Source organism: Diadema antillarum, unplaced genomic scaffold, assembly GCF_040938485.1.
Source record: "Diadema antillarum isolate AM-2024a unplaced genomic scaffold, OU_Dant_1.0 seq00001058_RagTag, whole genome shotgun sequence".
Classification (NCBI taxonomy): Eukaryota; Metazoa; Echinodermata; class Echinoidea; order Diadematoida; family Diadematidae; genus Diadema; species Diadema antillarum.
The window spans coordinates 23342-51195 of NW_027271886.1; the positions used below are offsets into that span (position 1 = coordinate 23342).

The 27854-nt window shown below is 40.0% G+C and overlaps 2 protein-coding genes across 2 annotated transcripts; one reads left to right on the forward strand and one right to left on the reverse strand.

Moving 5' to 3' along the window:
* Window positions 1-1283: 1283 nt before the first annotated feature.
* LOC139743203 (F-box only protein 4-like) lies at window positions 1284-10741 on the reverse strand. Its single transcript, XM_071653701.1, has 7 exons — window positions 10517-10741; window positions 6609-6820; window positions 5547-5770; window positions 4589-4664; window positions 3958-4190; window positions 3209-3381; window positions 1284-1364 (listed from the first exon to the last, which is right to left on the reverse strand). Exons 1-7 carry the CDS (start codon window positions 10739-10741, stop codon window positions 1284-1286), a joined length of 1224 nt encoding a protein of 407 aa, XP_071509802.1.
* Window positions 10742-12856: 2115 nt separating this feature from the next.
* On the forward strand, window positions 12857-27680 carry LOC139743213 (uncharacterized). Its single transcript, XM_071653709.1, has 12 exons — window positions 12857-13004; window positions 13956-14136; window positions 18999-19116; window positions 19991-20203; window positions 20761-20959; window positions 21594-21756; window positions 22553-22779; window positions 23926-24062; window positions 25107-25313; window positions 25671-26320; window positions 26821-26935; window positions 27504-27680. Exons 1-12 carry the CDS (start codon window positions 12857-12859, stop codon window positions 27525-27527), a joined length of 2382 nt encoding a protein of 793 aa, XP_071509810.1. The 3' UTR covers window positions 27528-27680.
* The last annotated feature ends 174 nt before the right edge of the window (window positions 27681-27854 follow it).

Genomic DNA, 27854 nt, shown 5'->3' on the forward strand with positions numbered 1-27854 from the left:
GCTTTGCAATGCATGTTGAAATATTTTTTCTTTTGTGCACAGTTTAAAAGCAGCGTTTCATGATATCACATTATTTCTGGCTATTATTCTTATTCATTGTGATAATGAAGTATGTCATGTTCTTTAATTTTTATGATACTCGCCAGCACTGCTGGCCCAACATCCTACATCTAGCACTTAAATAAAATGAATTATTCCTGATTCTTTGAGTGGAATGCCAGACCATGCATTTTATTTGATAAGTGTAATCTTTTCATTCATATGTCACATGTCTGATACTTCAAACATTGACCCCTTTTATGCAAATATATAAAGCTACATCACTAATGTACATATATCTCATTGAGCAGAAGGCACAGTTGCATTAAGGTGCTCTTTCTTTTCTCAGAATGATGAGATTTTTTTTTCTTTTTCTGATGCCATGCAACAATAAAAACTCATCATGTAATTCACCTTCAATATGAACACATATACTGATCAGATACAAAATTACTTCAAAGAATCTCACACACAAGCTCCCTTTAATGATGGAATGCCATGTAACAGTTGTATTATTTCACTCTCTACAGAAAGACAGTGGTACCCAATCTCCACAGAAAAGTCTCATGCTCAGTTCAAGATGGATGCCAGTATACAACACTTGTAATGATGACATTACCTGAGAATCTAAACACCTACTTGTCATGGCATGTCACACAGCTATAAATACATAATGCTAGTTGTAAGTCACACAAGCTGCAGTCACACTGGCAAAGATCACAAGGTTTAAGATTGTGATCTTTTGCCAGTGTGACTGCAAACTTCCAGAGTAACTTCTTGTGAAACTTCCCACTCAAACTAGGGATATTTCCCCCACCCCCACCAAACTTCTCGATCTTTGCCAGAGTGAACACAAGCAACTGAAACTTTGCAAAGTTTGTCGTGTGACCAGTCCACCATCTGCTTGCGGACAGTGCCTCCGAAGCACGCAGCCATTGTGATGTACCGGTGTTCATTGTTGCGTCACAATCACTAGCCATCAGACTGCATCCTCTTTCTTCTTCCATGCATATGTGCACTAATGACCAAAACTTCTCGATCCAAAGATTGAGAAGTTTAGTGCCAGTGTGAATGGACGATCAAAGATCGCCAAGACTTTGCGATCACTTCTCAATCTTTTGCCAGTGTGACCGCAGCTACAGTTGCATCATTAGTCTCTGTACAAGGAGAATTCTTCCTTTTCTTTTTAATAGTCCTTGAGAGCCATGTATGTCTGCTCACTTCAGGATGGATCCAGTGTCCATTCACACCCTCTGTGCTTGCCCCATTAACCAGTCAACTCCCTCGGTGAGACCATTCAGTGAATCAACCTCACAGTCTACAACCTGTGGAAAAAAGAATCCAAGAATTTGGAAGGAAACAACTTAGGGGGAGATGACCATCGTTGTAAATGTGGGTAGATATCACACACCTCCTGATATATAAGGTGCTTAACTTGACGATGCATGAGCACACAGAAAAAAAAAGACAATGGCTGAAGTTAATGATGACTTCATTCAATTACACTGGAGCTTGTTAGCCAAGTGACATTGCTGTCATGAGGTTTGAATGTTTTGTGATTTTGTAGTGGTTTCATATTCACCAAGTCCCAGTATACACATAAAGTACATATGACACACAAAAAAGATAATCTTTAAAGAGAAATAGAGGAGGGAAAACATGCATATTAATGTGGACACATTGCAAATCAACTTGGGAAATTTATTTTAATACTTATATGTCATAGATTTTTCTGGTTGGAATTATTATGCATGGTCATTTTATCTGTCTCAAGTGAAAAGGAATACTTTAAAAGTGGAAATATTTGCGCATTTCGCGCAACCAGAAGCTAGCACAAAAATACATTGTACAAGCACACAAGTTTTTTTTGCATGACATATGTTCCCGTATTTCATGTCTGGATTCCACGGGACAAAATGAAAAAAAAAAATCATTTAACCCAGCCGAGAGCAAACAATTACTTGTGCGAAAATATCCACTTTTACAGAAGCCATATTATAGCATATTTGAGGACTGTCAACTTTTTCCTAATTTCACTTTGGGTGGGGTCAGCATGTACATATATACATATATATGATTGATTGTACGATCATAAGTTTTTTATGCAGTTTGTCAATGAACATCCCCCTTTAACTGAGCTGATTTTTTTTTTCATATATCCCACACAGAAGAAGGTACCCAAACTTCCAGTAGTCTTAACCCTAAAAAGACTGGGGGGGGGGGGGGGGGGGGGGGGGGACTAAAAGGCCCCCCCTCGACATTTCGCGCGATTACTCTGCAACGCGCAATGCTCTCGCCGCGATGCTCCATGACTTTTTTCTTTCGAGTTTCCCGCACATTTTGACACCAAATTTGTGACGCCCGGGGGTACAGTTCTGAAGTTACATAACTTTTTGTACATGCACGTGAGGCCGAAAATGGCTCAAAAATGTGATTTTGTGTACAAAGTCAATGCAAATTGAGTTTTTTCACATGGTTCATATAAATATGCTTATTTTTACTCTTAATGGCTAAAATTAATTTGTTTTAGGAGTATTATGCTTCAAAAAGTGTCTGCCACAAATTTTGTTAAAAAAAACAAGAAAAACAAAAGGTCGAAAAAACAAGGAAATACATAAGAAATTCATAAAACAATAAAATAAATAAGAAATTAATTTTGATACTGAATTTTTTTTCAAGTGCATTTGCTAAGAATGCCACACAGAATAATTAGACCAAAAATGAGCACTTTTCGAGCTTTATTTACTGATTTAGATCAAAGAGTCTGATTTCTTGCATAAATTAGCATAATTAATCAAAATAAAATAAAAGAAGACTATTTTGTAAAATTTAAATATACGATCTTGTACATTACATCGCACACTACCATTGTGCAAATTTCCGCGGCGATCGCGCGATCCACGGCCGAGATCTTAAGGGGGGGCCCTTTAGGCCCCCCCCCCCCCCCCCCAGTCTTTCGAGCTACCAAAATAGCCCAGTCTTTTTAGGGTTAAAACAAGGTACTGTCAAATACCCATAATCCACAGCAAATCTATGAAAATTGATGATTAACCCATTGAGGACAGACTGATTTTGCTATAACACACACTTCCCATAGACACCCCGTCCTGCCCGAGTATTCTCAGGACTCATCCTCAACGGGTTCAAAAAAAAAACGACAACAAATTACCTTCCAAGGCCTCTGTAGTTTCTGTAATGAGAGTTGATCTGCCATCTTGACACATGGGACCCGCGGTGTTTCAGCCTCGGCAATGCTTGAGAGAACAAGGAGAGGTTTGCGCTCGGATGTCCACTTCGGGTCCATGAAGGCGAAGAGCTCCGGCCGGCTGGCACTGCAGTAGCCTGGAGAGTGACCAAATGATGACCATCAGTCATTATTATCATCATAAATTATTACACAAAGTAATTGCTAGGGAAATCCAATTTTTCTACAAAAACAAGCACAATATGAGATTATTAGTCAACATGAAATAACTTTTATGATGAAAAAAAGTAGATTTCATAGAATGACACTTTGTAGTATCTCACAGGTTTCTACATGAAAAATCTATGACCGTTAAATTCCAGTGTTATATTAAGCTCCCACAAAATAATGAAACAAGGTGTATCAACATGAATTGATGCAAGACTGTTACACTGACTGAGAGATAAAACAAAATTGAATACACAAGCCTCTCAATTTCAATATTACAGGTGTTAACTTAGCAATCAAGCAGAGTTTAAATGCATCCCAAGATTCTTATTGAAAATATGGTAAGAAAACTGTAAACAAAATATTTGAGACTGTTTTGGCTTAATCATCATTACAAGAGACTGAAAACTGCACTGTTAATTTTTGCTTCACAGCGGAACAGTTTCCATGTTGTTTTTATTCAAAAGATTATACACAAAACTTTGACCTTTGACACTTTTGCTGACCTTTCTTCAGCTTTTGTGATGCATCCACAACAAACACGAAGCCCCCTACAACTCTGCACATGGACTTGACATGGTCGTTGGGTTCAAAGTTCATGAAGTCTTCTCCGTGCAGGTCAGGACCAGCAGCACCATGAACAGCGCCCTCATTGTTGGCGTCATCAGGAACTGGTGAGACTCTTTTTATCAATTTGCTCATGCGGGGCTGATCGTCACCGCGGCTCTCTCGTTCTTTCCTGGGTTGGACACAATTTGTTTTGTTTCATAAGCCCACCATATTGTTTGGATATTAGAAGTGACAAGACTCACTGGTAAAAGCTAGACAAATATCAGAAACATATGTTCAAGTATTCATAATAGATCTCAAAGTATTCATAATAGATATGCACATGTTCATTATGTAGGATGAAACCTTCTTCACATAAATTGCACAAAAAATAATGACAAAAGAATAAGATTCATTTATTGTTGTTTATCTGCTTTGAATTGTACATGTAGGAAATATATGCTTTCACTGACATTCAGTTGGAAACTCTTAGAATGTAAGCATGCATTCAGCCTATAAATAAAATTTTATTTCATGCTTCCAATTTCTATTTTCACAAAAACTGTCACCAACTTTCTGCAAATCTACCTTGTAGCAGAGTAAAGAACCACCAGGCGAAACCTATTTTTCTTGTTTACAGTCAGCTCAAAGCCCGTCCCAACGCCTGAAACAACATAGGGAAAGAAAATATTAAATCATTAGTTTATTTATCACATTATCCTTCTTAACAGGGTTATAGTATACAGAGTTTCAAGAGATATATTCATTTGGAATGGGGGGGGGGAGGGAGGGGGTTGTCTGTCATACTGCTCCAAGTGGGGTCAAGCCCAATGCTAAAGGTAGGCCAATACAATCGCTGCTGCAGGCTCAGGAGCAGACTTGAACCAGGGACCTTGTGTCTGAGAATCTGTGGTCTTATACACTGAGCGACAGTAGGCGTTTTCACATCAGCCCGATGTTTCGAAAAAGCGCGCTATTTTCTGACTTCTGACTCAAGAAATTATCCCGATAGCGAAATAGCGCGCTATTTGATAATGTGAACACAAATTAGCGCGTGAATTGTATCGCTCTGATCGAGAAAATTTCTCGAGTCCAACTCGGGAAATTTCTGAAATAGCGGGATAGCTGCGCGCTATTTGACAATGTGAAAACGACTCGAGAAATTAGCGCGATGCATCCCATCATGCCTAGCGTGTGTGACTCGATCGATCAAGGCAAACTGCACATAAATCATGAGGAATTTTTGAGAAGGCACACACATTACTGATGCTGTTTGCAATACTCAGCTGTCGAATTAGCTCGAAAAAAATTCGGGCTAATTCTCTTCGGGCTGATATGAATAAGAAATGAAATAGCGTGCTAATTCGCAGTCGCGAAAAGTATCTCGAGCTTGGATTTTTATCGGGCTGATGTGAAAATGCCTACTGGCTCAGTGATCTTGCCAAACAATGCTGATCAAGAAAATAACAAACAAATTAACAAACAAATAGAGAAATGATAGCATGCTCAAGAGTTTCATCCCAGAAGAAATGGAGTAAATACAAGCTACCTGGATACATGGCCGGAAACACGCCATTGACCTTGATGATGCTCGAGCCCTGCCCCGAAATCAGCTTCCGGACGATGGTGGACGTGTCCGTCTCCAGGCCGGGACCGAACATGACGAAGATAGGAGATTGGCGGGAGGGGAGAAAAGACCAGAGGAGGCGTGGAATGGATGACAGATTGAAAGGCGGTTCCTTCTGTAGCTCTGGGTTACATCGCATGTATCTAATTCACACAGGGGGAAACATGAAAATATCCATTAAACATTAACCCATTGAGGACGAGTCCCACGTATACTCGGGCAGGGTGTCTGTGGGAAATGCACGATATTGCAAAGTCAGTCCATCATACATATCTTTATTACAATATGCCTGTAGCTTGAACTCAAGGTTCTTAAAATTTCCAATAAATGCTGATGTTATTTCACAATCAATTTTATTCATGTCAATAATGTTTGTCCACCATTATTTCTTGCTGATTATGATTCATACATGGAAATACTGGATTTTCTTTTATTCTACCATGTAGAAACAATAATTGAAAACACAAATGTTCTATTATAGATTGACAATGGTAGGGCAGAAATGCATGATAACAAGTTTTACTGCTTCCAGAATGGCTTTTGTATTGTGAATTGCACAAATACAAACCAGGCTCTTTCAGCTTTCTTTTTCTTGTCATGTTAAAAAAAAAACGTAACGGCATAGACAGATATTGTTCTCCATCACTTTACCTCGCAGTAGTACATTTGCCTTGTTGCATGCAGTATTAACTGGTGTGCTTAATTTGCAATAAAAAAGAGGGTTCTCAAAAAAAAAAATGGCAAGGTGTCAAAAAACTGTACATTACAAAGAACATTGTAATCATACCAATCCCTAGCGCACCGGGACAAAGTTTTACTCCAACTGCTGCATCACTAAACTCAATGGATCTGTTTGACTTGCAGCATGGTACAGTTGGTGTGGAAGGGGGGGGGGGGAGGTGAATAAATATTGAATACCAATCATGGGGCTTGCAAAAAGTCATATGATTAACTGTGTGAAGCATAACCGGATGAACTTACACATCTTTGTAGTCCACTTCTTGGCCCTGGGCTGTGTAGTTAGAGGGGTAGGTGCCATTGCTGACCTCCGCCCACTTGACCATGTCCTTGTCCAGGACTGACTTCCACAGCATCTGGTCATTGCAGAAGCTGTGGAATTGCCGACAAGTTGCACTCAGGTTACATATGTCCTTGGCATCAAGGAACTGCAGCATGTGAAGGAAAGCGTACACCTGTTCGAAAAAAATACAGAGGAGATCAGAACTAAAAAAACAGTCGTGCAACCTTATTTAGCAGTTGCAGACATGCACTGTAGTTATCAGATGTTATATCAACCACGATGACTGACGTTCACAACATAAAAACAATTTCTTCATTAAGATGTCTAATCTCATCGTTAACTTTTGACATATGCAATTCATTCATTTTGGATTGATTCAGAGGTAAGAAGATAATGTACAAAACTACAATGTACATATTCTGCTTCAATTCATTAGTTATAAGGCCAAGTAAAAAAAGAAACCAGTTTCTCGTCCTCGCGCGCATCGATTTTGGCCGCCGCATCAATTTTTTTACTATTTACTATTTTCAAAATGGCGCTGAAAATACCAAGAAATTCATAATTTTCGTCCCAGCCCGCTCCCCGCCCGCATCGATTTTCAGTTGCCCCATCGACTTTTTTGATATTTACTATTTTTTCGGCCGCCGAAAAAAAAAATCAACAATTCACCTACCAATCGTGATGTCTTATTTCTAATTATGCCTTGCGTCCTCTACTTAGCTGTAGTACTGCTGTAGCTTCAGTAGTACGTATGTAATAACGCATGCATTTCACACTGCGAGCTCGGCAAGAAGGAATGACCCTCAAAGCAGTTGAACTGTACTTGGGTGGGGGCGGGCCTGGGCTGTTGTGATGTACAGCGCACTAGCCACTCGGTACGTCGTGATGTAGACAGGACGTTGAGCACCTTCTGTACATTTCTCTCGTGCTGTTGCCCGCTTCATGTGCTGCTAGATTGATTGCGCAATGTAACCACAAACCCCGTTATAACGAGATCCGTGGGACCGGCGATATTACCTCGTTATAACCGGTACCTCGTTATAACCATACTCATTAATAACAAAGAAAAACATAAGCATGACGTCATATACCCATCAATGAAACTTAAACATATCCTTTGCGTTGTTATTACACAATTATTGAGCGTTATTATTGAGAGAATAAAGGGAGATTATTTGTGAATTAGACGAAGAAATAGAGGCTGAAATGAGAAGTTAATTCTTTATTGTAATTCTTGTTTGTTAAGCTTTTTCTAAACACCAGCGCAAATATGGGGGCAAATATATACTGTAGAGTAACATACAGGCCTTGTTTACCGTAACTTGCTAGGTATTTTTACGCTGTTGGTGCCCACCGGGAATGCGATGATTTCATGAATCATTTAGGCTGTAATCTTGTACACATGTACAATGTATGACCGTTGCGCCCAAATGGATTAAAAATGCGTTCTTTATTTTCTTCCGAAAATCTCTTCGCGTTTTGTACGACCGTTCTTGAAAATATGTGACAGGATTGAATGTGGGAGGTTGTTATCCTGTTTACGCAAATCTGTACCAGATCTATTCAAACTAATAAATGCGTTTGTTTCTTTTTCTGATTTAGGTTAACATGCGTCATTCAACTTTTTTTACGCTACTGTCACCTGGCGAGATCGCGATGATTTCAGAGTAACTACGTGCGTTGTTTACCGCTAACTTGCGAGGTATTTTACGCTGTTGGTACCCAGCGGGAATTCGATAATTTCATGAATCATTTGGCTGTAATTTTATACAATGTATGGTCGTTGCGCTCGAAGGGATTAAAAATGCGTTCTTTATTTTCTTCCGAAAATCTCTTCGCGTTTTGTACATCCGTTCTTGAACTGTTGAATGCGTTTGTTTCTATTTCCGAGCACCGATTAAGTAGGTTAACATGCGTTATTCAACAATTTTTACGCTACTGTCACCCGGCGAGATCGCGATGATATCATTCATTATTTCGGCTTTAATCATACACACTCATATTTAAATTATCATTCGTTAAATGATAATGAACACATCCAGATCTATTCAAACTAATACATGCGTTTGTTTCTTTTTCCGAGCACCGATTAAGTAGGTTAACATGCGTTATTCAACTATTTTTACTCTACTGTCACCTGGCAGGATCGCGATGATTTCACTATTTCTGCTTTGATCATACACACTCATATTTAAATTATCATTTGTTAAATGATAATGAACAAATCCAGATCTGTTCAAACTAATAAATGCGTTTGCTTCTTTTTCTGAACACCGATTAAGTATAGGTTAACATGCGTTACTCAACTATTTTAACGCTACTGTCACTCGGCGGGATCGGGGCGATGATTTTATTATTTCGGCTTTAATCATCCAAACTCATATTTGCTCAAAACCAGCAAAAGAACTGGAAGTCGGAACTAAAATTGGAAAGGATATAATGATGAGTTGCACACGCATTCCAATTGTCCATTTTTGGTCAAATTTTATTGTCGCTACATGAAAAGTTTTTGAATGCGTTATCTATTTTTTTCTCGTTGCGCTGTGGTCTGACCTCATATCACGCACGCGTTTCTCGCGAAAAAGAAAACCGAATGATTATGTTTAATAATTAGTAGGAACATCGGAAGGTGTTCCTGTGTCTTATCGCGTGATTAAGAAGAAAACATGGAAGGAACGGTTCTCTGCAAAACGGGAAAAGACGTGGATAGCGAGATTTCGGTTTCCAATGTTTCATTTGTCGCGTGTTTGAAAGCGGCAATTTGGTCAAGAAATGGAACCTCGTTATATCCGATCAAATTGCTTATGTTTTTCTTTATCATGATTTACCGAAATTGTCCTCGTTATAACCGGAATCTCGTTATAACCGATTCGTTCTGCCATTACACGCAAAGGAAAACGGGACCGACGCGATCACCTCGTTATAAGCGGTTCCTCGTTATAACCGAACTCGTTATAACGGGGTTTCCCTGTAGGAGAGAAGACCAGCCAGCCAGCATAGCATGCGTTCTGGAGCTGGAAAAAAAAATCGTGGAGTGATGGAGAGAACCGATCTCAAGCGCACGTGTGCACAGCTAACGGCTTTAAATAGTGAATATAATAGTATTCAACTGGTTCGTATTCTGTCTTTCAGTAAAAAGGAAATCAGGTGGTTGTTTCACAGGGTTGACAATTGGCAGTACTGTCTGCGGCATTTTAAATTCTTGAGCGAATACAGCTGTAAGTTTTCATATGAGAAAAGATCTCACTCAGTAAGTTTGTGTTGTGTTGAAAGGCAAAAATAATGCTATGCATTTCCAGAAATAATGGTTGGATTCGAATAGGTTCAACAAGTGATGCATAAATGTGTATATTTTATGTTTAAATTCCATACCATTGATATGACTGAATGAATACAGTCACAGTGTAGTTAAATTGGTATACTTGTCATGCATAAACAGCAATATACGCAGATTTGGTATTAAATTGTGCATCACTCAAATGATAAGTGGTTTATATCACACATATAAACACATATTACTTTCATTTTGACAATCCTCGAAAAAATAGTAAGATATCAAATAGTAAGGACCTCCCTCATCGCCTTGCTCAAAAAACCCGGACGAGAAACTACTTTCTTTTTTTACTTGGCCTAATACAAACAGGTACCAGGTAGCTTGGAAAAAGAAAACATTGCGGAAGACTTTTTTTTTTGCATATAAACAGTAGCACACATTGTTCTCTGTTTATATTACAGGCAGCTTATTTTTGTGATGGAAATCTAACAAAAAACAATTAACAACAACAAACAAACAAGCAAAAACACTATCTATGTATAGTCTTGTAGGGTGCCTGAAAGAAGTGAATCCAAAGTACACTTCATAACATACTGGAATGTTCAGGAGAGTTGTATCCTTGGTGTCACCATCGCAGAGGTTGTCACATTCAGGCTGTGTAGGTGTAGCAGACATCTCATCTCCACCATCACCGACGGCCATCATGGCTTGATCTCCCATCTCGGCTGAATGCCCAGGCCTTGGCTCTGGCACTGATCCTACCTCTACCCGTCCTGGTCTATCAACTTTGTCTGGTCCAACCGCGTGCGGATCATCCATGGTGAACAGACTTCGGCACTGCTGTGACAGACGCAAGGAGATGTTCAGACGCTGCACCTGCTGAACAAAGTGGTCCAGATCAAAGTAGGAGCTTATGAGCTGGTGTTGGCCTGGTTCTGTCTCATCAGAGCCTCCTCTACTTCTCGCATGTTTTTCTCATTTCCGAACATCTTTTGTTTGTTTGTTTGTTTGCCAAATAAGACAAATGCAACACAATTCGTAATTGTAGGTGCAATTCAACTTTTTCTTCTAAAATTCTGCAAAATGTGCTTGATCATATATTAAATGTAAGAATAATTTTCTGATGAGCACAAGGTTCTATTTCTGTTCAAGCTTCTCATATCAAAGTAAATTTACGACTTAACAGTTAGTCTTTCATCTTCAGCCTACTGAAAAAAAAAAATGACAGCTTAGACGACACATAAATTAATCCAGATAGTGAAAGAAGGTGCGAAGTTCGCGATAGTTCAAGCTCATCCTATGGCAATGCACATCATGTGTGCACACAACACGCTTGGAACAGTACTACTGTACTACACGAGAGAACTTGAAGGCTTCCTTATGTATTCACAAGGCCCAAAGCAAAGAGGCCAGAAGCACATACACACACACAGAACAATACAGCCTTGCAGCCTAACCCCGGGGCGCTCCTTGCTGTGCCTGTGCTGTGGTCGCACCGCGCAGTAAATCCAGCCAGTCGCTAGTCGGTCACTGATTAATATAACGAATCAACGTTAGTAAATTAAATGGTGGTGCGGTGCAGTACTTGCGTTTCTCTCGACAAAACTCTCATAGTCTTACTCAAACTGGACCACAACATTGCCGGCGTGACAATTTTATAATAGTTACTTCAGACCTACCTGTATTTATGTGTCTTGTCTGAATCCCCAGGACTAGCGGGTCGTGTTGTCGTCTTCGTTTCCACGCTGGAAGATATTGCGTAATCTCGAGTTCCGTGAGTAAATATCAACAGTCTAAAGATAGCTCATAACGTCATTTGATAGCCTATTTTCAAACTTTTTATGTAATTACCAATATCTTGTTTCATTAAACTTTCGTGATACTGTACTAAGTTTTCTACAGCTGTAGTTTTTTAATATTTTCGATAAATTATTAGCTATTTAGTTACCAAATGCTCAGAATACCTCCTAATATCACAAAATATGTAAAGTTCATAATTGTCTACATAGAGATACGCTTTATAGAAGACTACTTACACAATATGCTGGCGAGACAGAGGAGTGTGGAGTGCAGTGTCCACTGAGTTCAGTGGTAGTGTCTTGTCTGGCGTGTAAACGCACCCCGCACGGACGTGGACCGGCTCGTGACGCAAAGCGGAGATCCGTTCGGCGTCGGGGTACGAATGATGGCACGTACTTCCTTGACGCGGCCAGCTTTACCTGGATGGGCGTGAGCTGGGCTTAAATTTCCCTTCCTTGATTTTCTTTGAATACTAGTACCCTGCACCTGTGTCGTGGAGCGAGTGGGCTAGGCTGACTTGCGTCGTTCTCACCTCAGCTCACTGCCTCAGCTCCTTCAGCTCAGCCAGCGCCGAGCTTCATAATCGCCACATCACCTTTTTATACGCGGAGTGACATTGCATTGTCTTCAGAGCAACATTGCAATTCATTAATATGTAAGTAAATTTACTGGTACTAAAGTGATAGTGCCTGGTACTTTGTTGTCATCCAAGTCATCAATGACTATCGTCTATAGAGTGATCATGATGAATACCGTTATTGCTGCTTCTGCCTCTGATGTGACTGATTTAGTAGCTCACATTAAAGTTCTGAAATATGTCAATTTGATGTCTAATTTTTGTAAGTAAAATTTAGCCATATTATAAGCATATTCTCAGGCAATAGGAGACTTAGGTCAGTGGTGGATGGGGATCGAGTCACACCACTCAGGCAGGCGTGCGCCCCCTTTAATTGTTCGTAAAACAAAAGACATTTTTTAAAGGAAGATGAAAGGGGAAAGATAAGGTAAAAAGTCGGGCATTTCTCTAGATATGATGAACAGCTAATGCATACAAGTCTCCGTGCAGTTTGTGTAATTATTTGATCATGTTCTTTCCCTGCAGTGCCTTTGGCGCTATTCAAGTCTCGCAGCAAGATGGCCGACGGTGCCGAATTGGTCGTGGCAAACTCCTTCAAAGTCTTGACCCAGAATGGGGAATGTCAGATTGACCTTTGCTTCGGCGACATCACCAAGCTGAGGAAGGAGGATGAAGTTGATGTCATTGTGGTCTCTGCGTTTAGAGGTGAGCATCCAGTTTTTGTGTCATATTTGCTTCCGCAGCTCATACTTATAAGAGAACTGCTACTTCATGTTCAACTTGCATAGAGAGCTCCTCTATTAAAGGGAAATATATTAAACAACAGAACTAATTTTGAAATGTTTCTTTGTACATAGGCCCTACAGTATGACAACAAAATATATTATTTGGGGGATTTTTTTTTTTTTTTTTTTGGGGGGGGGGGGTCACTATACTTAAGTAACTCTCATCTTCACTCAATTCTTTAAGTTTGAGAATAGTATTTATGCAAATGCTAGTCCTTAATCTTGAATTAACAACGAAAAAGCAAATCAATTGAAGATTTATGTGCAAGTCCATGGGACACTTTTAGTTGTGAGATGATGATGTCATTTCCTCATTTACATTAATGTTATTGTTCAATGTTGATGTTTGGGATAGTTGAAATGTTAGTGGAATACCTTTACATGTGCTTGCATTTGCTGGCACAATGTTTCACATTTGAATTCTCTCCAGAAGGCAAGAGATAGGAGCCCAGGTCATGAAAATGGGATTTTGAGTGAGCTCCATGGCTTAAAAATTGTAAAATCCCTACATCTATAGTTCTTTTTTATAAGTACTGTACTTTAAAATATGATGAAAATGTATATTATTAACCCTTTGAGGACGGGCTGATTTTGCTACAACACGCCCTTCCCTTAGACGCTTGCCCGAGTATACTAATAGACTCGTCTTCAATGGGATAAAAGTACAATATGTAAGTAATGAAGATAACAGTTTCTAAAGCTCAAAAATGCAAACAGCATACTATAGTACCCTCTCTCACCTCCATGTTCCACCCCCTTTTGACCTACTAAGTGTCGGAGAGGGAGGGAAAAAAGTATTTATCTTAGTGCTGTCCAATCATGAAGGAATGAAATGTGGTGATTTAATCTTCTCTTTGCATTCTCTGTATAGGTAACTATGCCGAGTCACCTACATCAGTGCTGGGTGCACTGAGCCGCAACCTGAACCTGTCTGTAGCAGGGCTGGCACAGGACAAGGAGGAAGATCTCCGCCCACATTACTCCTGTTGGTGGTCCAAGCCCCTCCCCTCTCGGCTGCCGTACAGGAGACTGCTTTGCTTTGAGACCAGAGGGTAAATTATGGCACTCCGATTACTCTTCCTCAAATGGCTGGGGTTCCAGTTGGTAGCTAGGGTGGTGATGATGATGATGATGGTGAGGGGGGGGGGGGGGGGGGGGGGAGAAGAGGGGTTGAACATTCCGTGCATTCATGTGATGCCTGTCAAAAACCATTGAAGGTAAATTATGATGCTGATGTGTTGCAGGCACTCATAGACTGTGATTGATTTCGGGCAAGGAATCCTCAGGGCAAAATCGAATTTTGAGAGAATAAATTTACTATGTAGTGATAGCCCAGATTGTAGCATTTATTCCAAATGTCTTATTCAAACAGAATTTCCTGTTGTGTGAGTTCACTTTTAGAGTACTATTCAATTAACAGCTTTAATAGTGTCAAAGAGTTAGTCTGAATCTAGATAGCTCTCCACAGCAAGCCCTGTCACAATGTACAATATGTACATTCCTTCTCTCTGTTGTTCTTTTTTTAAAATTTAACCAGGTGCTCTACAATATTTCAAATTTCACTTTCAAGACAGATTTTCTTGTTGCACATCTAAAAATGCTGTTTGATAAATAAAATGATTGCAGACAATATATGACATTTCATCAAAGAAACATTTTGATTGTGGTAGATCAAGAATAATCATCAATACAATATCAATCCACTAAAAAAGAAAAAAAAAAACACATAGCGAAACGAACATGTCAACTAAATTTTTCGACTTTACATTTTTTCCCCCATTTACAGTGTCATGCATCTTTCATTTACAAATATATATTTTTCTGTCATCTATATTAAGTCTGCACTGTAACATAATTATGTGTCAATAGAAGAGTGTTGATCAAACCTGGGTTCAGTCTGTTTTCCTGTGAGATGTTTCTGATGACAGACTTGTGATCTATGAGGGTGTCTTTTGCCTACTACAATTATCTGAAATGGGAATTCCAGGGGAGGGGGGATGGTACTGATGCTGCAAAGAGAAGCATATCATGTCACATAAATTGATTGCCTGTCATAGCAACATATATATAAAAAATATGATTCTGTATCAACATCGTGATAGAAGGCATACTTTGTGTCTACATTTTGTGTTTTCTCTTCAGGCCTATGAGGAAAAACTTGGGATGGAATTTAAACTGAATTTGATACGTGATATTTGTTTTTTTAACTGAACCAGGCAGAGACCGTCCCCCCCCCCCAAAAAAAAAAAAAAAAAAAAAAAAAGAGAGATCAATTTGACATCTTTTTGGATGAAAGTATAGATGAGCACTGCTAGACCTTTAGGTAACTACATTGTACAAACATTGTCCAACGCTGGAACTGAAATGCTGGACAGTCTATTCATTATGTTCTCTGTCTGCATAAGATACTCTTAACTCTTAACGTGCCATGGTCGCCGAACGGCGACCTTAGTCCTGACATGCCATGGTCGCCGATCGGCAACTAAGAAGAGTGAGAAAAACATTGAACATTTAAGTTCTTGTGGTACCGTAATGTGTTACACCAAGAAACTGCCAATGACATGTACTGGTAGCTGATTAGCATAGCCATCATTTCCACTAAAAATATGAGCATGCTTACATTGAAAAATTTTGAGTATATACATGATTTTTCAGCTAGAGATGTATTTCTTTCGCATCGGGAAAATCCGCAGCGAGCGCACCCTCTGCGAGATGTGTATGGATCAAAATCTCATTGGTAAACCACGCGTGTGTATGCTATTGAATCTGCGTGTATTGTCTATGCGGTTCCACTCGCATTGTTCCGCTCGGATGCTGTCCTGCGGGAAGCTGCTTTGATTTTGTCCATCAAAGAGGGTCAGCTTTCGTTCGTCAGTCAGGTCTTTCATCCTTTTGTTTTGGTGAACGTCACTAATCGTCCCCACGTCAGCATAGGAATTGCTCCCCCCGTCCGCGGTCCACTTTAAATAGACAAAAGGAGGATTTGTAGGTTCTTCCTTCTCAAGTGGACAAAAGACACCCTTCCAGGGCCCGGGACAATTACTTTAATTTCAAATACAGGATCTGGGACTAAAGGACTCAGATTTGGGAATGAATTACTGAGGCAGAAAGAGAAATTGATAAGACAAAATAAACTGCTAGCATCTTTGGAATCATACAATTCTAGAAGGCAATTTTGTCATCATTTGAAAGAAGAGATGTTGCTCTGAAACTTTCTCACAGAGTCAAGGGAGCGTTCTATTGAAGAAAAAACATGACTGACTCTTTTTTTCCATACTACACAAAAATTTCTAATAATATTTTTGATGTATCAATTATTTCTGCAATATATCAGGTTCAGATAGATATTATGGCAAACTGACTATATGACACGAAAGAACAAACATTTCTTGATATTTGTTGTGTAGAACTCAATTCAAAACAGTCAATAGTTTCAGAGATATGGCGGTTTAGATTTCATTGTCAGTCCAGTTTCGAAACGTTCTGGCGTTAGGTAAAAACCTCTGGCACGTTAGGGGTTTTGGGCCTGGTACATTAAGAGTTAAAATCTAAATGACTACCACCGAAGATTCCTGATATAAGGCCAAAAAACGATCATGACATTTCTAAATGTAATATATGCCTGAAGTCAGAGCCCAAGGGTACATTACATAGATGGTTATGAGTCGGTGAGCTCGATCCCTGTAAAAATTACCATGCACTGAATACTTCACACTGCTTTGAGTGTAATAAATGTGTAAGTCTGCATGATAATGTCCACAGTCTTGTTCTTGAAATATACATTGAGAACTTTCAGACAGAACCATGATTTTTGTTTGCAATTATGACTAAGCTTGTCAAATAAAAATTGGACTACAACAGTCTTGCAAGAGAGATTAATTCATAATGGGACTCATTGACCATCTTGGCTCATGTTGTCATACACATGCCATGCATATTCCACGTGAAAGTATCCCAGTGTATCAGTTATAATATTGTCCTGTCGATGTAATAATGTAGCCTCCATGGTAATGTAGGGAAGCCATGCAGGAAGTTGGCCATTATGAAACCTAAACAACAGGAAACTGTCAATTGAGAGGCATTTAGGGATGCCAGTTTTCAGGCAAAAAGCCTAAATTCATGCCCCTGGCAGGATCAAAGTTCAGGACCTTTCGTGTACAAAGTAGTTTCATGTAGATTTATTTCAGGCCCTTTCTTTCATTCAGACTGGCATCCCCAATTATAAACATAACATTACACTTTTACATTATCAGAAGTCATTTTGATGATAACTGCATTTTCCACATTGACACTTACAGATTATATTCAAATTCTTTGTGAAGGGTTAAACCAGCCATTATTCATATACGTAAAGTAATCTACAGCTGTAACATAATGCAGTTATTGCACACGCTAGAAGTGTGACAGTAGATCAAATGGCTTCTGTGCTTAGCTCAAGAGATTTTTTCTGCCTTTCGCAAATTGGAGCCGACAGTCTTTTTTTCTTCTTTTTTTATGCCTCCGCCACGAAGTGGTGCCGGAGGCATTATGTTTTCGGGTTGTCCGTCCGTCCGTCCGTTCGTCCGTCCGTCCGTCCGTCCTTCCGTCCGTCCGTAATGAATTTTGTGGACAGGGTAACTACCAAAACCTTTTGAGGTATCCTAATGAAACTTGGCATGTATGTGTATTAGGGGGTGAAGTTGTGCCTATCAACTTTTGGGTGCACATGCTTGAGGTCAAAGGTCAAAAGGTCAAGGTCAAATGCTTAAAGTTTTACTATTTCCCCCATATCTATGCAATGCCTGAAGATATTTTCTTGAAACTTAGTGTATACATGTACTACCCAATTAAGATTCTCTGGTGAAAGTTAGGGGTCATGAGGTCAAAAGGTCAAAGGTCAAAAGGTCAAGCAAAATGTTAAAATTTCACTTTTTTCTCTGTATCTTGGAAATTGTTCAAGGTATCTTCATGGAACATAGTAGAGGTATGCATCTACTGACTGGCAGTGGTTATCTAGGGAATTTAGGGTTCATGGGGTCAAAGGTCAGGGGTCAAAGGTCAAGGGCAATACTTCAAAATTTTACTATTTTCCTTATATTTATGCAATGCCAGCAGGATTTTTTTTTAACTCGATGTATGCATGTGTAACCCAACAGAGATTCTCTGGGATTTTTTTTTTGCCAAGAACGTCAAAGGTCAAAAGGTCAAAGATCAAGTGAAAGTGCTGAACTTACTTCTTTCTCCATATCTCGGAAGTGGCTCAAGTTATCTTGAAACCTAGTACATGCTGAATTTATGTATGTTCTGCCTGACAGTGATTCTCTTATAAATCAAAGGCCAGATGAAAATGATAACAATTTACTGTTCAATACAGAAATTGCGCTTTTTCTCCATACCTTGAAAATTACTCAGTGCATAAACTTATGAAATGGCCAATGTCAAGTTAAAGTTCTTAAATCCCCAAATACATGCTCTCCTATTCATCCAATTAAACATAGGTCAAGGAAGGTAAACATTCAATACATTTGTGACAAACATGTCATTTTAATATTTTGCCAATTTTGTGAAAATGTAATCACACATTGTCCACATGTACTATAGACCTATTAGGAGAATCATGCATTATGGCGGAGGCATACCAGTCGCCATAGCGACATTTCTAGTTTTTTTTTTTTTGCAGCATGAAACTTTCATGAATTGCCACTGGCATTCAATGCATTGTGTAGACCAAGTCTTTCATGTTCATTTTTAATACTAAATTGCAATTTTCTCGGTCCTTGTGAAATATGTGAAAGTTTCACTCGCACAAAAATTTTTGGTGTTACAGTATTGTAAATTGTGTGAAGATGAGAGATTTTTCTGTGTGTTTTTCAAGATGAAGTATTTCCCAGACGATTACTTTGACAAAGAATTTGCTTTATAATAATTTGCACAGGAAGAGTCTTGATGGCCGACCCCAGGAGTTGGTTGCCAATGTCTTCCGTTGCTTGGTATCCATCCTTAAGGATGAAGATGGGAAGGTCATCACACCGCTCCTCAACACTGGTGATCAGGTGATTACCTCTCTCTGTAATAGTTGTCATGTGGTTGAAATTTTTACAGATTGTTACATGTGACATCACCTTTGTGGTGGTGTTTTCTGCCTCTCCATTTGTTGTTTAGTCTTCCGTTGTGATGTGATAGAAACGAGAGTTCAAGCATTTACTATACCTTCCTCAATCAGTCAACCTATGCATTGTCCAGGGAGCAGTTAAACTTTATTTGTACTGAAATGATTTGATTTATCCACTTGGTATTGTGGCACTGTTTTAAATTTGAAGAATCTTTACTCAGTTTCTTGGATTACAGCAATGAATGTGCCTGGCTATGATTCTACCTTAGTGCCGGCGGAACCGGGGGGAGGGATGAGCTTGATGGGCACCCACACATACAGTTTTGTAGGAATACATAGGGTGTCACCACTTTAGGCCACCCCCCCCCCCCCCCCCACATTTTTTTAACCCCGGAAGTGGCACTAGAAAAAAATGGAATGAAACCTTTGAGCACGGTAAGGCATTTGTTTTTGCACTGAAGTCCTTTTTTTTTCTTTTCTTTGTCTGCGTGTCAGCTGAAGAAATCCGGAAGTGGCACCATAAGCTGCGCTGAAGGCCCTTTTTTTTTTGCTTGTTAGCTCATGAAACCCGAAAGTGCGCCCCCCCCCCCCCAAACACACGCACACTTTTAAAAACGTGGCACCGGCCATGTACCTGTTGCTTGATTTTGAATATCAGACTCGATCCTACGTGTGTCTGTATGTGTGTGCATATGTTTATGTGTACAGACGTTCCTGAACATTGTAGCAACTAATGATCTGTTCCCGATATCACATCCACTTGTGCATTTTTTGTGTATTGATATTGTCTGATTTGTTCTCAAATCTATGTGCAGGGCTACGGTGAGGTGAGCATGTTGCAGGGTATGGTGGAGGCAGCGGTGAACTGGATGAAGGCCGGTCTCCCCCTCAGAGTCATGAAGTTGGTTCTCTATGTCAAGGTTGTGGACGGTGAGATCATGAAACACAGCATGAGACGCTTCGACGATGTCATGGCAAAGTTCAACGAGCTCAAGGAGCGATACGAGATGCAGTTGCTGCTCCCAAAGGTGAGTCGGGATGTTGGGAGGTGTCATGACTGTGGAATTGGGATCCTGTCTTTGGATTAAAAAGTATGAAAAATCCTCAATTGGTACTTCCAGCATTCCCCAAAGTTAGTATCGGTAATGGAGGAATCCAGCAGCTATGATTAAACTCAGATTGTGCATGTATTAAAGATACTTCCAAAATATTTAGCTTCCACAATCGATGATACCTGCAGAATTCTTCAAATTAATAAAATGAGAAAGCCAGCAATTTTGGTGAAACCTGGATTTTGTGATGTCTTCAACTTTGTCACTGATTCATTTGTCAGTGATTGATTTCTGCTACCAAAGTCACAAGTCATTACTGTTGATATTCATAATAACGTATGCTCAGTTAACATCAAAAAGTGTGTAGATTTTGTTTTTCTTTTTATTGATGACAGAGTATGGCAATGCAGAAGTGAACTATCCTAGTGCAATGGATTGATTTGTTTGAGCTTGGACATTTACTTTTGTTGTTTTTTTATTGCAGACAGTTCTTTCTTTTTCACATCACTCTTATTATACCCCTGTTTGTTTAGGCAGTGCCACTGGAATTTGATGTCTATCTGTCATTCAGCAAAGAGGATGAGGCAGTTGCTAAGGTGATCAGGGAGAAGCTGATCGGTGCCAAAGATGGCGTCCGCATCTTCGACAGCTCCAACCAGGCGCTGAACAAGGACAATGTCTTCCAGGAGGACATGTACGCTGTGATGATGAGGAGTGCCAGAGTGGTCACAGGTATCATAATGATGTTGTTTCCATGGAGATGATGATGTTTGTTCCAGTGAGATGATGATGGCAGTCGAGTTCAGTTGGGCACAACTACTGTTAGTGTCATTCTCATGTGTATGACTGTCTATGAATTCACCTGCTCTGTATTTTCAACCCACAATTGCTGGTGAAGTATCAATTTGTGAAAAGTTTAAAGTCCAAGTGTAGAAAGATTTGGTACTCTGTAGTCTGTAGTTCAACCCACAACAATGATACATTGCACATTGTTGTGAGTGAACATGCACAAGTTTTGAGTGCCGAACTTGGTTCGTAGTACATCATTCCTAGTGATATGAAGCATGTACAATGATGTACTTGTAGTTCCTGTCAAGGGATGAAGGGTTCCTGCTGAAAATAACCCATAGCAAGAAAAGATCTTAGTAAAGTCATGTATGACCCAGAAAACCCACTGTTTTGAGAGAAATGGACTGCATTCTGTACTCCAAAAAACTCAGGTGAAAATAGATGGAATTATCACAAAGAAAAGCCACAGTGCTGAGACTTGATTATTTACTCCTTCCATGAAGTGCATCCTATGTGTGTGTGATGACAATAATGAATTCTTGATTTGTTTCTTGTTTGATTTCCTTTTCTTCTGCAGTACTCTCTCCAAACTACCTGAAGGACAAGGCCTGCATAGAGCAGTATAACATTGCACTGTGCTGCAACCGGCGGGCCCATCGAGACATCCTAGCCCCAGTGTATGTCAACTCTGTGGAGATGATGCCGACATACATGGGGCTGGTGCAGTACGTCGACTGCAGGTCTATTGTGCTGTATTTTCTCTGCATCATTTACACAGCCTGGGTCTGGCTGTTTTTCTGTTCATCCGATATCTAAATCATGCTCATAGCATATTTTATTTGTAGACTTTTATCTGTAGGGGCTACTAGGGAGTAACAAGTTACAGCTCTGTGTTTGAGCACAATAGGAATTCTTCATCTTGTGCAGTCCTCTTCCTCCCCTCTCCTCATCTTGCTTTTCTTTTGCTTATTTTCTCTTTCTATCTCCACAATTTCTTTGTTCCCCATTTTATTCCTTTATTTTCTTTTTCTTCTCATGCTCACTTTCCTTCTTTACAATCATATTTTCTTTCTTCTCTCAGTTGCTTCAACTTCTTTCTCTCCTCCTCTTCTTCTTGTTCTTTCTCTTCTTCTTTGCCTTCATCATCTTTTCATCTTTTCTTCTTTTGTATACTGTCTTGTTCTTACAGATCCACCTTACTACACTACGATTTCCCCTTCCAATTGCACTACAGTTACACTTGAGACTTGAAAGATATGGAAACAGATGCAGAACTGCAGACTAATCCAATCACTGTTGACTGAGTGCGTGTTTTACATTCATGTGTATAGTGCACTCCCATCATAATGTTACAACAGTTACAACAAAACTCTTGTTACAATGAAGTGAAAATTCAGGCCAAAAATTCATCAGTATACCTTTATATACTCTTTTGTTCAGCTACAACAAAATTTTGATATAGCAAAAGAGAACTGCTGGTTGCGAGGACTTTGTTATGGTTGGTCCCCTGTATATGTGTTTCTTGGATCTCCACAGGCCAGCCGACCAGACCAAGCTGGAGGAGGCTTGCTCCCAGCTCAGTGTCTCCCTCTCGGTCAAGCTCCACACTGAGATGAACATCGCTGAATTTGACCCCCTCCGCTACGACGTCTTTCTGTCCTACTCACACCGGGACACAGAGAAGGCCAACCTCTTTGTCAAGGCTCTTCAGAAGCTTGCCCCGGACCTGAAGCTCTTCTTTGATGTCCAGGAGCTGAAAACTGGTATGTACAATGTATGTACCATTGTACAACAAACTCATCTACATTGTGTAACAGGAACACTCTTCTTGTTTTTTATTCTTTTTGGGGGGAGGGGGGTGAAGAAAGATCAACCAGTGCACCATATACCCATTCAGGTTTTATGACAATTGCTCCTTGCGACAATATCTTCCATGAAGTATTTGCACACTAAGTCAAACATAAGTTCTACCCACAAACATACAACCCTGTAGTCTTAACCCTAATCCTAATCCTCACATCAAACTAGATCTAAAACCCTCTCACAACCCTAACCCTAACCCTAACCCTAAGTCCTTGGAGAAAATAAGACCAGAGCAACTATCGCCGGAGCATATGCCATGTCACCACACATTCATGATCAAGCCCTCAAGGAAAATGAAAGGTCTTCTTCTAATTCAATCAATTAATGTATTGCTTCCCAATTAAAGGCAGGTTCCAAGATTTACAAACAGGTAGTGAAGCCACTTGAAGAAGAGAAGGGTCCTTAATACTGTCTTAACCCGCTGAGGACGAACTGATTTTGCTACAACACGCATTTCCTATAGACACCTGCCCGAGTATACTTGGGACTCGTCCTCAATGGGTTAATAGAAAAACATGTGAATCTGTTACTACATGTCTGTCTCACTGCCAACCCCATGCCTCTCGGTAGGTATGTAATTATGCAAACAGGTTTTAACTCCCATGATAATGTCCTTGAGACTGGCAGTTTTCTTTTAGTTATATCAAAATGTTGAGGTAGCCAGACAGTAAAGTATATGAAGATATATAGATGATGATTTTGGTACCTTGATTTTTATTTTGTTGTGACAAGAATTTCATTATATCCGTGTTTGTTTTAATGGGAGTGCACTGTAATAAAGTCTGACTTTCGTTCCTGTGGACACTGTAGCATTTCCCAGCACTTCTTTTATATCCTGTGTTGAGTTTGACTTGTCAGAGTTTTGTGAAAGGCCTTTAACGATCATACAATATCTGGGGAGACACCCATTGTAGTTGATTTTTATGAGGTCCACAGCAGGTGCTTGTGTTTGTGTATGTATGTACAAATTTTAACAGGGTCACACCAATTAAGTACCTGGTTTCAATTTGCTGCCTTGTCATCATGTTGTTGATGTGTCTTTACAGGTAAATCTTGGCAGCGCACCTTGTACCACTCCATCGATGGATCCCGCTGCATGGTGGCTCTCATCTCGGCCCCCTACCTCAAGTCTGCTGTCTGCCAAGAGGAGTTTGCCCTCGCACAGGCCAAACACTTCTCTAAGGTGGGCAGCCACAATTTCATACCAATCTCTCATCTAATCACTTTCTGTTTGATGGCAATGTTGTTGTTGATTTAGTTTTTAATGTGCGGGTCATTCAGGAATAAATATTCGAGTTGTACGCCTACACCCTTGCACAATATCTTTGTATCAGGCACATCTCTGAGATAGCCTTATAAAGTTGAGCATACAGGTCTGATAATAGCCTTGGATCAAACTTTTCCCTGCAAAATTGATATCACCTCCATGAAGTTATTTTCTATCAAGCACTTTTCTGAGGTATGGTATCACCCTCGCGTAACCCAATATCAAACACATGAAAAGGAAGAAATAGCCCCACAGCAAGGAAGTCTATAAGAAGTGGCAGATATCACCATTGGAAAGACAAGCAAGATGATGAAATAGCCTCTTGTCAAACACTTCACTGTTGCACCAAACATTTGAGTGTTACAACTGTATGGTATGATGTACAATAGTGTTATAGGTGTATGTTACAACAGCACATTATATGTCTGCACACATAAAAATCAACCTGTGGTACCTCGTAGTAAGCACTCTTCACAAGTAGGACATGAGATAATGGATAATCTTGTAAATTTTTATTACACTGTCTTTTCACCTCTGCCAATTATTTCATATGCTGTAACCTTCTTCCTGAGGTGCATTCTCGTTTGTGTTGTAATTCCCCTTTCCTTCCACTCATTCATCCTTTACTGTCAAAGTGGATATAGTCTTGTGTGGGTAATTTTTGTGCTCAGCTGGGTAAAATGAGTTCGTGTGTTTTTAATCCTGCAGAATTAAGACATCAACTACAGGAACATATTGCAAGCAAAAATATTGCCATGCTTTTATTTTTGCGCTAGTTTGTGGTTGCGCAAAATGCACGAAAATTTCAACACTGCAAATATTTCCATTTTTACAGTGTTTCTTGGAATGCACAGTAAATGCATTATCTGTAATAATAAACATGGAGAGCCTACAGATTCTGGGAAAGTATGCAGGGTGAATTAAGCTATTCGTTGTCTTTGTAATCCTGCCACCATCCAGGGCAAGCAGCACCTGCAGCTGATCCCTGTCTGTCTGGAGGACCTGGACTCCATCCAGCCAGAGTTCACTCAAATCCCAATGGTCAAGGCTACTCCAGACATCCTGGAAGACACAGTCAAGACTCTCTGTCCGGCTGTCGTCCAGTGGCTCAAGGGGGAGAAGGTGCAGACAAGCCAAAGTCTTGCTACCATCTTTGATGATGAAGAGGTCAGTTTGCTAATTTGTATGCCGACTTTTAGTGACGATTCACATCGAGTATGAAAAAAAGTGTGATTTTCTTTTGTGTTTTGTATCCTAATACAATCACCAGATTCTTTTTATGATTCCATTAGTTTGGGTTACATATCAGAGATAATGGTTTCCTCTGCTTTTCTCAATAGAAACCATAATTATGGTTATGAAAATAAGTTCACAGTGCACTATAGTGGATGCACAAAAACAAGATTAGGTACTGGCTGCAAACAATTACCTTATCCTCTCAAACAGCTCTGTGAAAGGGCTTGTGTGATTAGTGATTTTACAGATGCATTCAAAGTCATGAGGTTGTCATCCTTTGTTTTTCAGATTCCAGCGATCGAACCTGACAGTGAGATGGAGACCTTCAGGTTCACCATGTTCAAGAAAAACTTTGGTCCCATTCCAGATCTTGGCAACAACTTTCCCCCTTTGCTCACAGATATTCTGCCCAGTCAGACTGCAGTGGATGAAAAGGATGCATCGCATTGTGATGTGGCCTTCAGTTACCATAGCGATGATGAGAAGTATGTGAAGTTTGTGGCCGGTATCTTGAGGAGTGCAGCTCCTGGGTTGAGCATCAGCGTGGTGCCTAGCAACAAGGAGGAGAAGCTTCAGGTCTTGGAGGGGGCGAGCTGCATCGTCCCCATCCTCTCTCCTAACTACTTGGAGAGCCCGGTGTGCGTGGAGGAGTTTCACATCGCCCTCTGGAGACAGCGCATCGCCAACCCGGAGGTTCCGCTCCTGCTTCCCATCCGCGTCCACAAGCTTCCCCCGAAGCCTACGTACTTCCATCTCGTGGAGGTCGGCATCAGCACCACGGACCCGCTGTGGGCAGTTGCCACGGATACGGGGCGGTATGATCTCGTTAGGAGACTCAAGGGAATGTCAGGCATGGAGCAGCTGGAACTGTCTCCCTCCATTTCTGTTGCCATGGCAATAGCTTCTCAGAAGATCTTGCAGAGAACAGCTAGAGCAAAGTAAGAGCAGTGTATAGGACATGCAGGCTTTCCAAAATGATTTGCAGTTGTCTTCTTCTGTCTATCTATAAACCTTTTTGTGAAATTATGTGTCTCAAAATATTCTGTGAGGTGCTGAAGTAGATAAATGTTTGATAAGCCAAGATTTGAATAGTACTGCACATGTATGTCATGTTTGCGAGCATACAGTATTTCATGTATCAGAACTTGAGACAAGTATGTGAGTGATTGAATTCACGATTTAGAACCACAGCGATGAAATTAGAAACGGCTATAATCCCTTTTCAAGAGAAAAGTTGGAGATTTTCCACCTTGGAAACAATATACAATGCAATTATGTCTCAGGAGGCAATATTTTCCTGAGTTGTTTAACTTTGCAAAGGATTATGTAATTTGTTATTAGATAAAAACTTTGACATATTATATATGGTGTGTACAGTATTCACATGAAGAGAAATAAAGCATGCACCAATGCTACGTACCTGTCTTTATTTCTCCAGGGAACTAGCAGACAAAGGAGATCATCCACCCAAGCCAGCTTTGTTCAACGTAATGAAGCTTATGGAGAGAATCAAGCAAGTGACCCAACCAGACTACACTGAAGAAGTGTGCCAGGTGAGTTTATGATGATGTCAGACATATCTCACTTCTCTCAGAGACTGCAGGCATCATTATGTTATCCTTCATCTCTTTTTCATGTCTTTGTGTTGTCCTCCCACTATACTTGTCACATGATATTCCATTATCCCATTTTCTGTCCTAAATTTGTCTTCTTCAGTAAGTTATAAGGTGTATCTTTATGTAGATTTATTCCTCGTCCATTTATTTTGATCATCTTTACAAGCACTGCTTTTTAGTGGATCCTTAATTTTCCACTGCACTCGTCTAAACTTACTTTCATTGCTATGGCAAGCATATTTACAGTCTTAAAAGAATGATGCCTGGTATCTGCTAAATGATATCACTGTATTGTCATCTCATTGGCATACCTTGCTAATTTGTTTTTCATTAAAAAAAAAAAAAAAAACACTACTTGAAGTGGGAATTGATTGTGAGTTTGAATATACATTTTGTATGCATGTATCCCCTAGGAATAATTCAGTAATTTAATGCAAAATGTATGTTATGATTACAAATCAACCAGTTATACAAACAAGCAAACTCTGCTTCATTCTGTGTGCAGAAATTGTTGGATTTGAGTTGCTGAGATGCTGTGACCCTTGGATTAAGAAGATACCCAGACCACTGCTGCCCTGAAGCTGCCTGAAGCCGCCTGAAACCACAGGGAAGGACAGGGAGCCCCAAGGAAAAATGTTAAGCTCTAAACTTCCCACCTGACTTGGCGAGTCCTGGATCTTCTCAAAAAAACACCAGTAAAAATGTGAAAATATCTATTTCGTTCCATCGAGAGTTATCACCTTCTATGTTAGAGACATCTTGTCTTTTGAACAAAAAACCAAACAAACAATGTGCAACGCTGGTATGTCACAATAGCTATTCTCTGCTATACATAGTGTAGTATGTATTAACTGAA

Excerpts from the sequence above, each read along its gene's own strand:
- LOC139743203 (XM_071653701.1), bottom strand. The coding sequence starts at position 10,741 with ATGGATGATCCGCACGCGGTTGGACCAGACAAAGTTGATAGACCAGGA. Across the intron at positions 5,771-6,608 it reads GAAGTGGACTACAAAGATGT|ATACATGCGATGTAACCCAG; the intron begins GTAAGTTCATCC and ends TGTGTGAATTAG. Across the intron at positions 3,382-3,957 it reads ATCACAAAAGCTGAAGAAAG|GCTACTGCAGTGCCAGCCGG; the intron begins GTCAGCAAAAGT and ends GTCACTCTCCAG.
- LOC139743213 (XM_071653709.1), top strand. The coding sequence starts at position 12,857 with ATGGCCGACGGTGCCGAATTGGTCGTGGCAAACTCCTTCAAAGTCTTG. Across the intron at positions 14,137-18,998 it reads CTTTGCTTTGAGACCAGAGG|GAAGAGTCTTGATGGCCGAC; the intron begins GTAAATTATGGC and ends TAATTTGCACAG. Across the intron at positions 22,780-23,925 it reads TGTCCAGGAGCTGAAAACTG|GTAAATCTTGGCAGCGCACC; the intron begins GTATGTACAATG and ends GTGTCTTTACAG.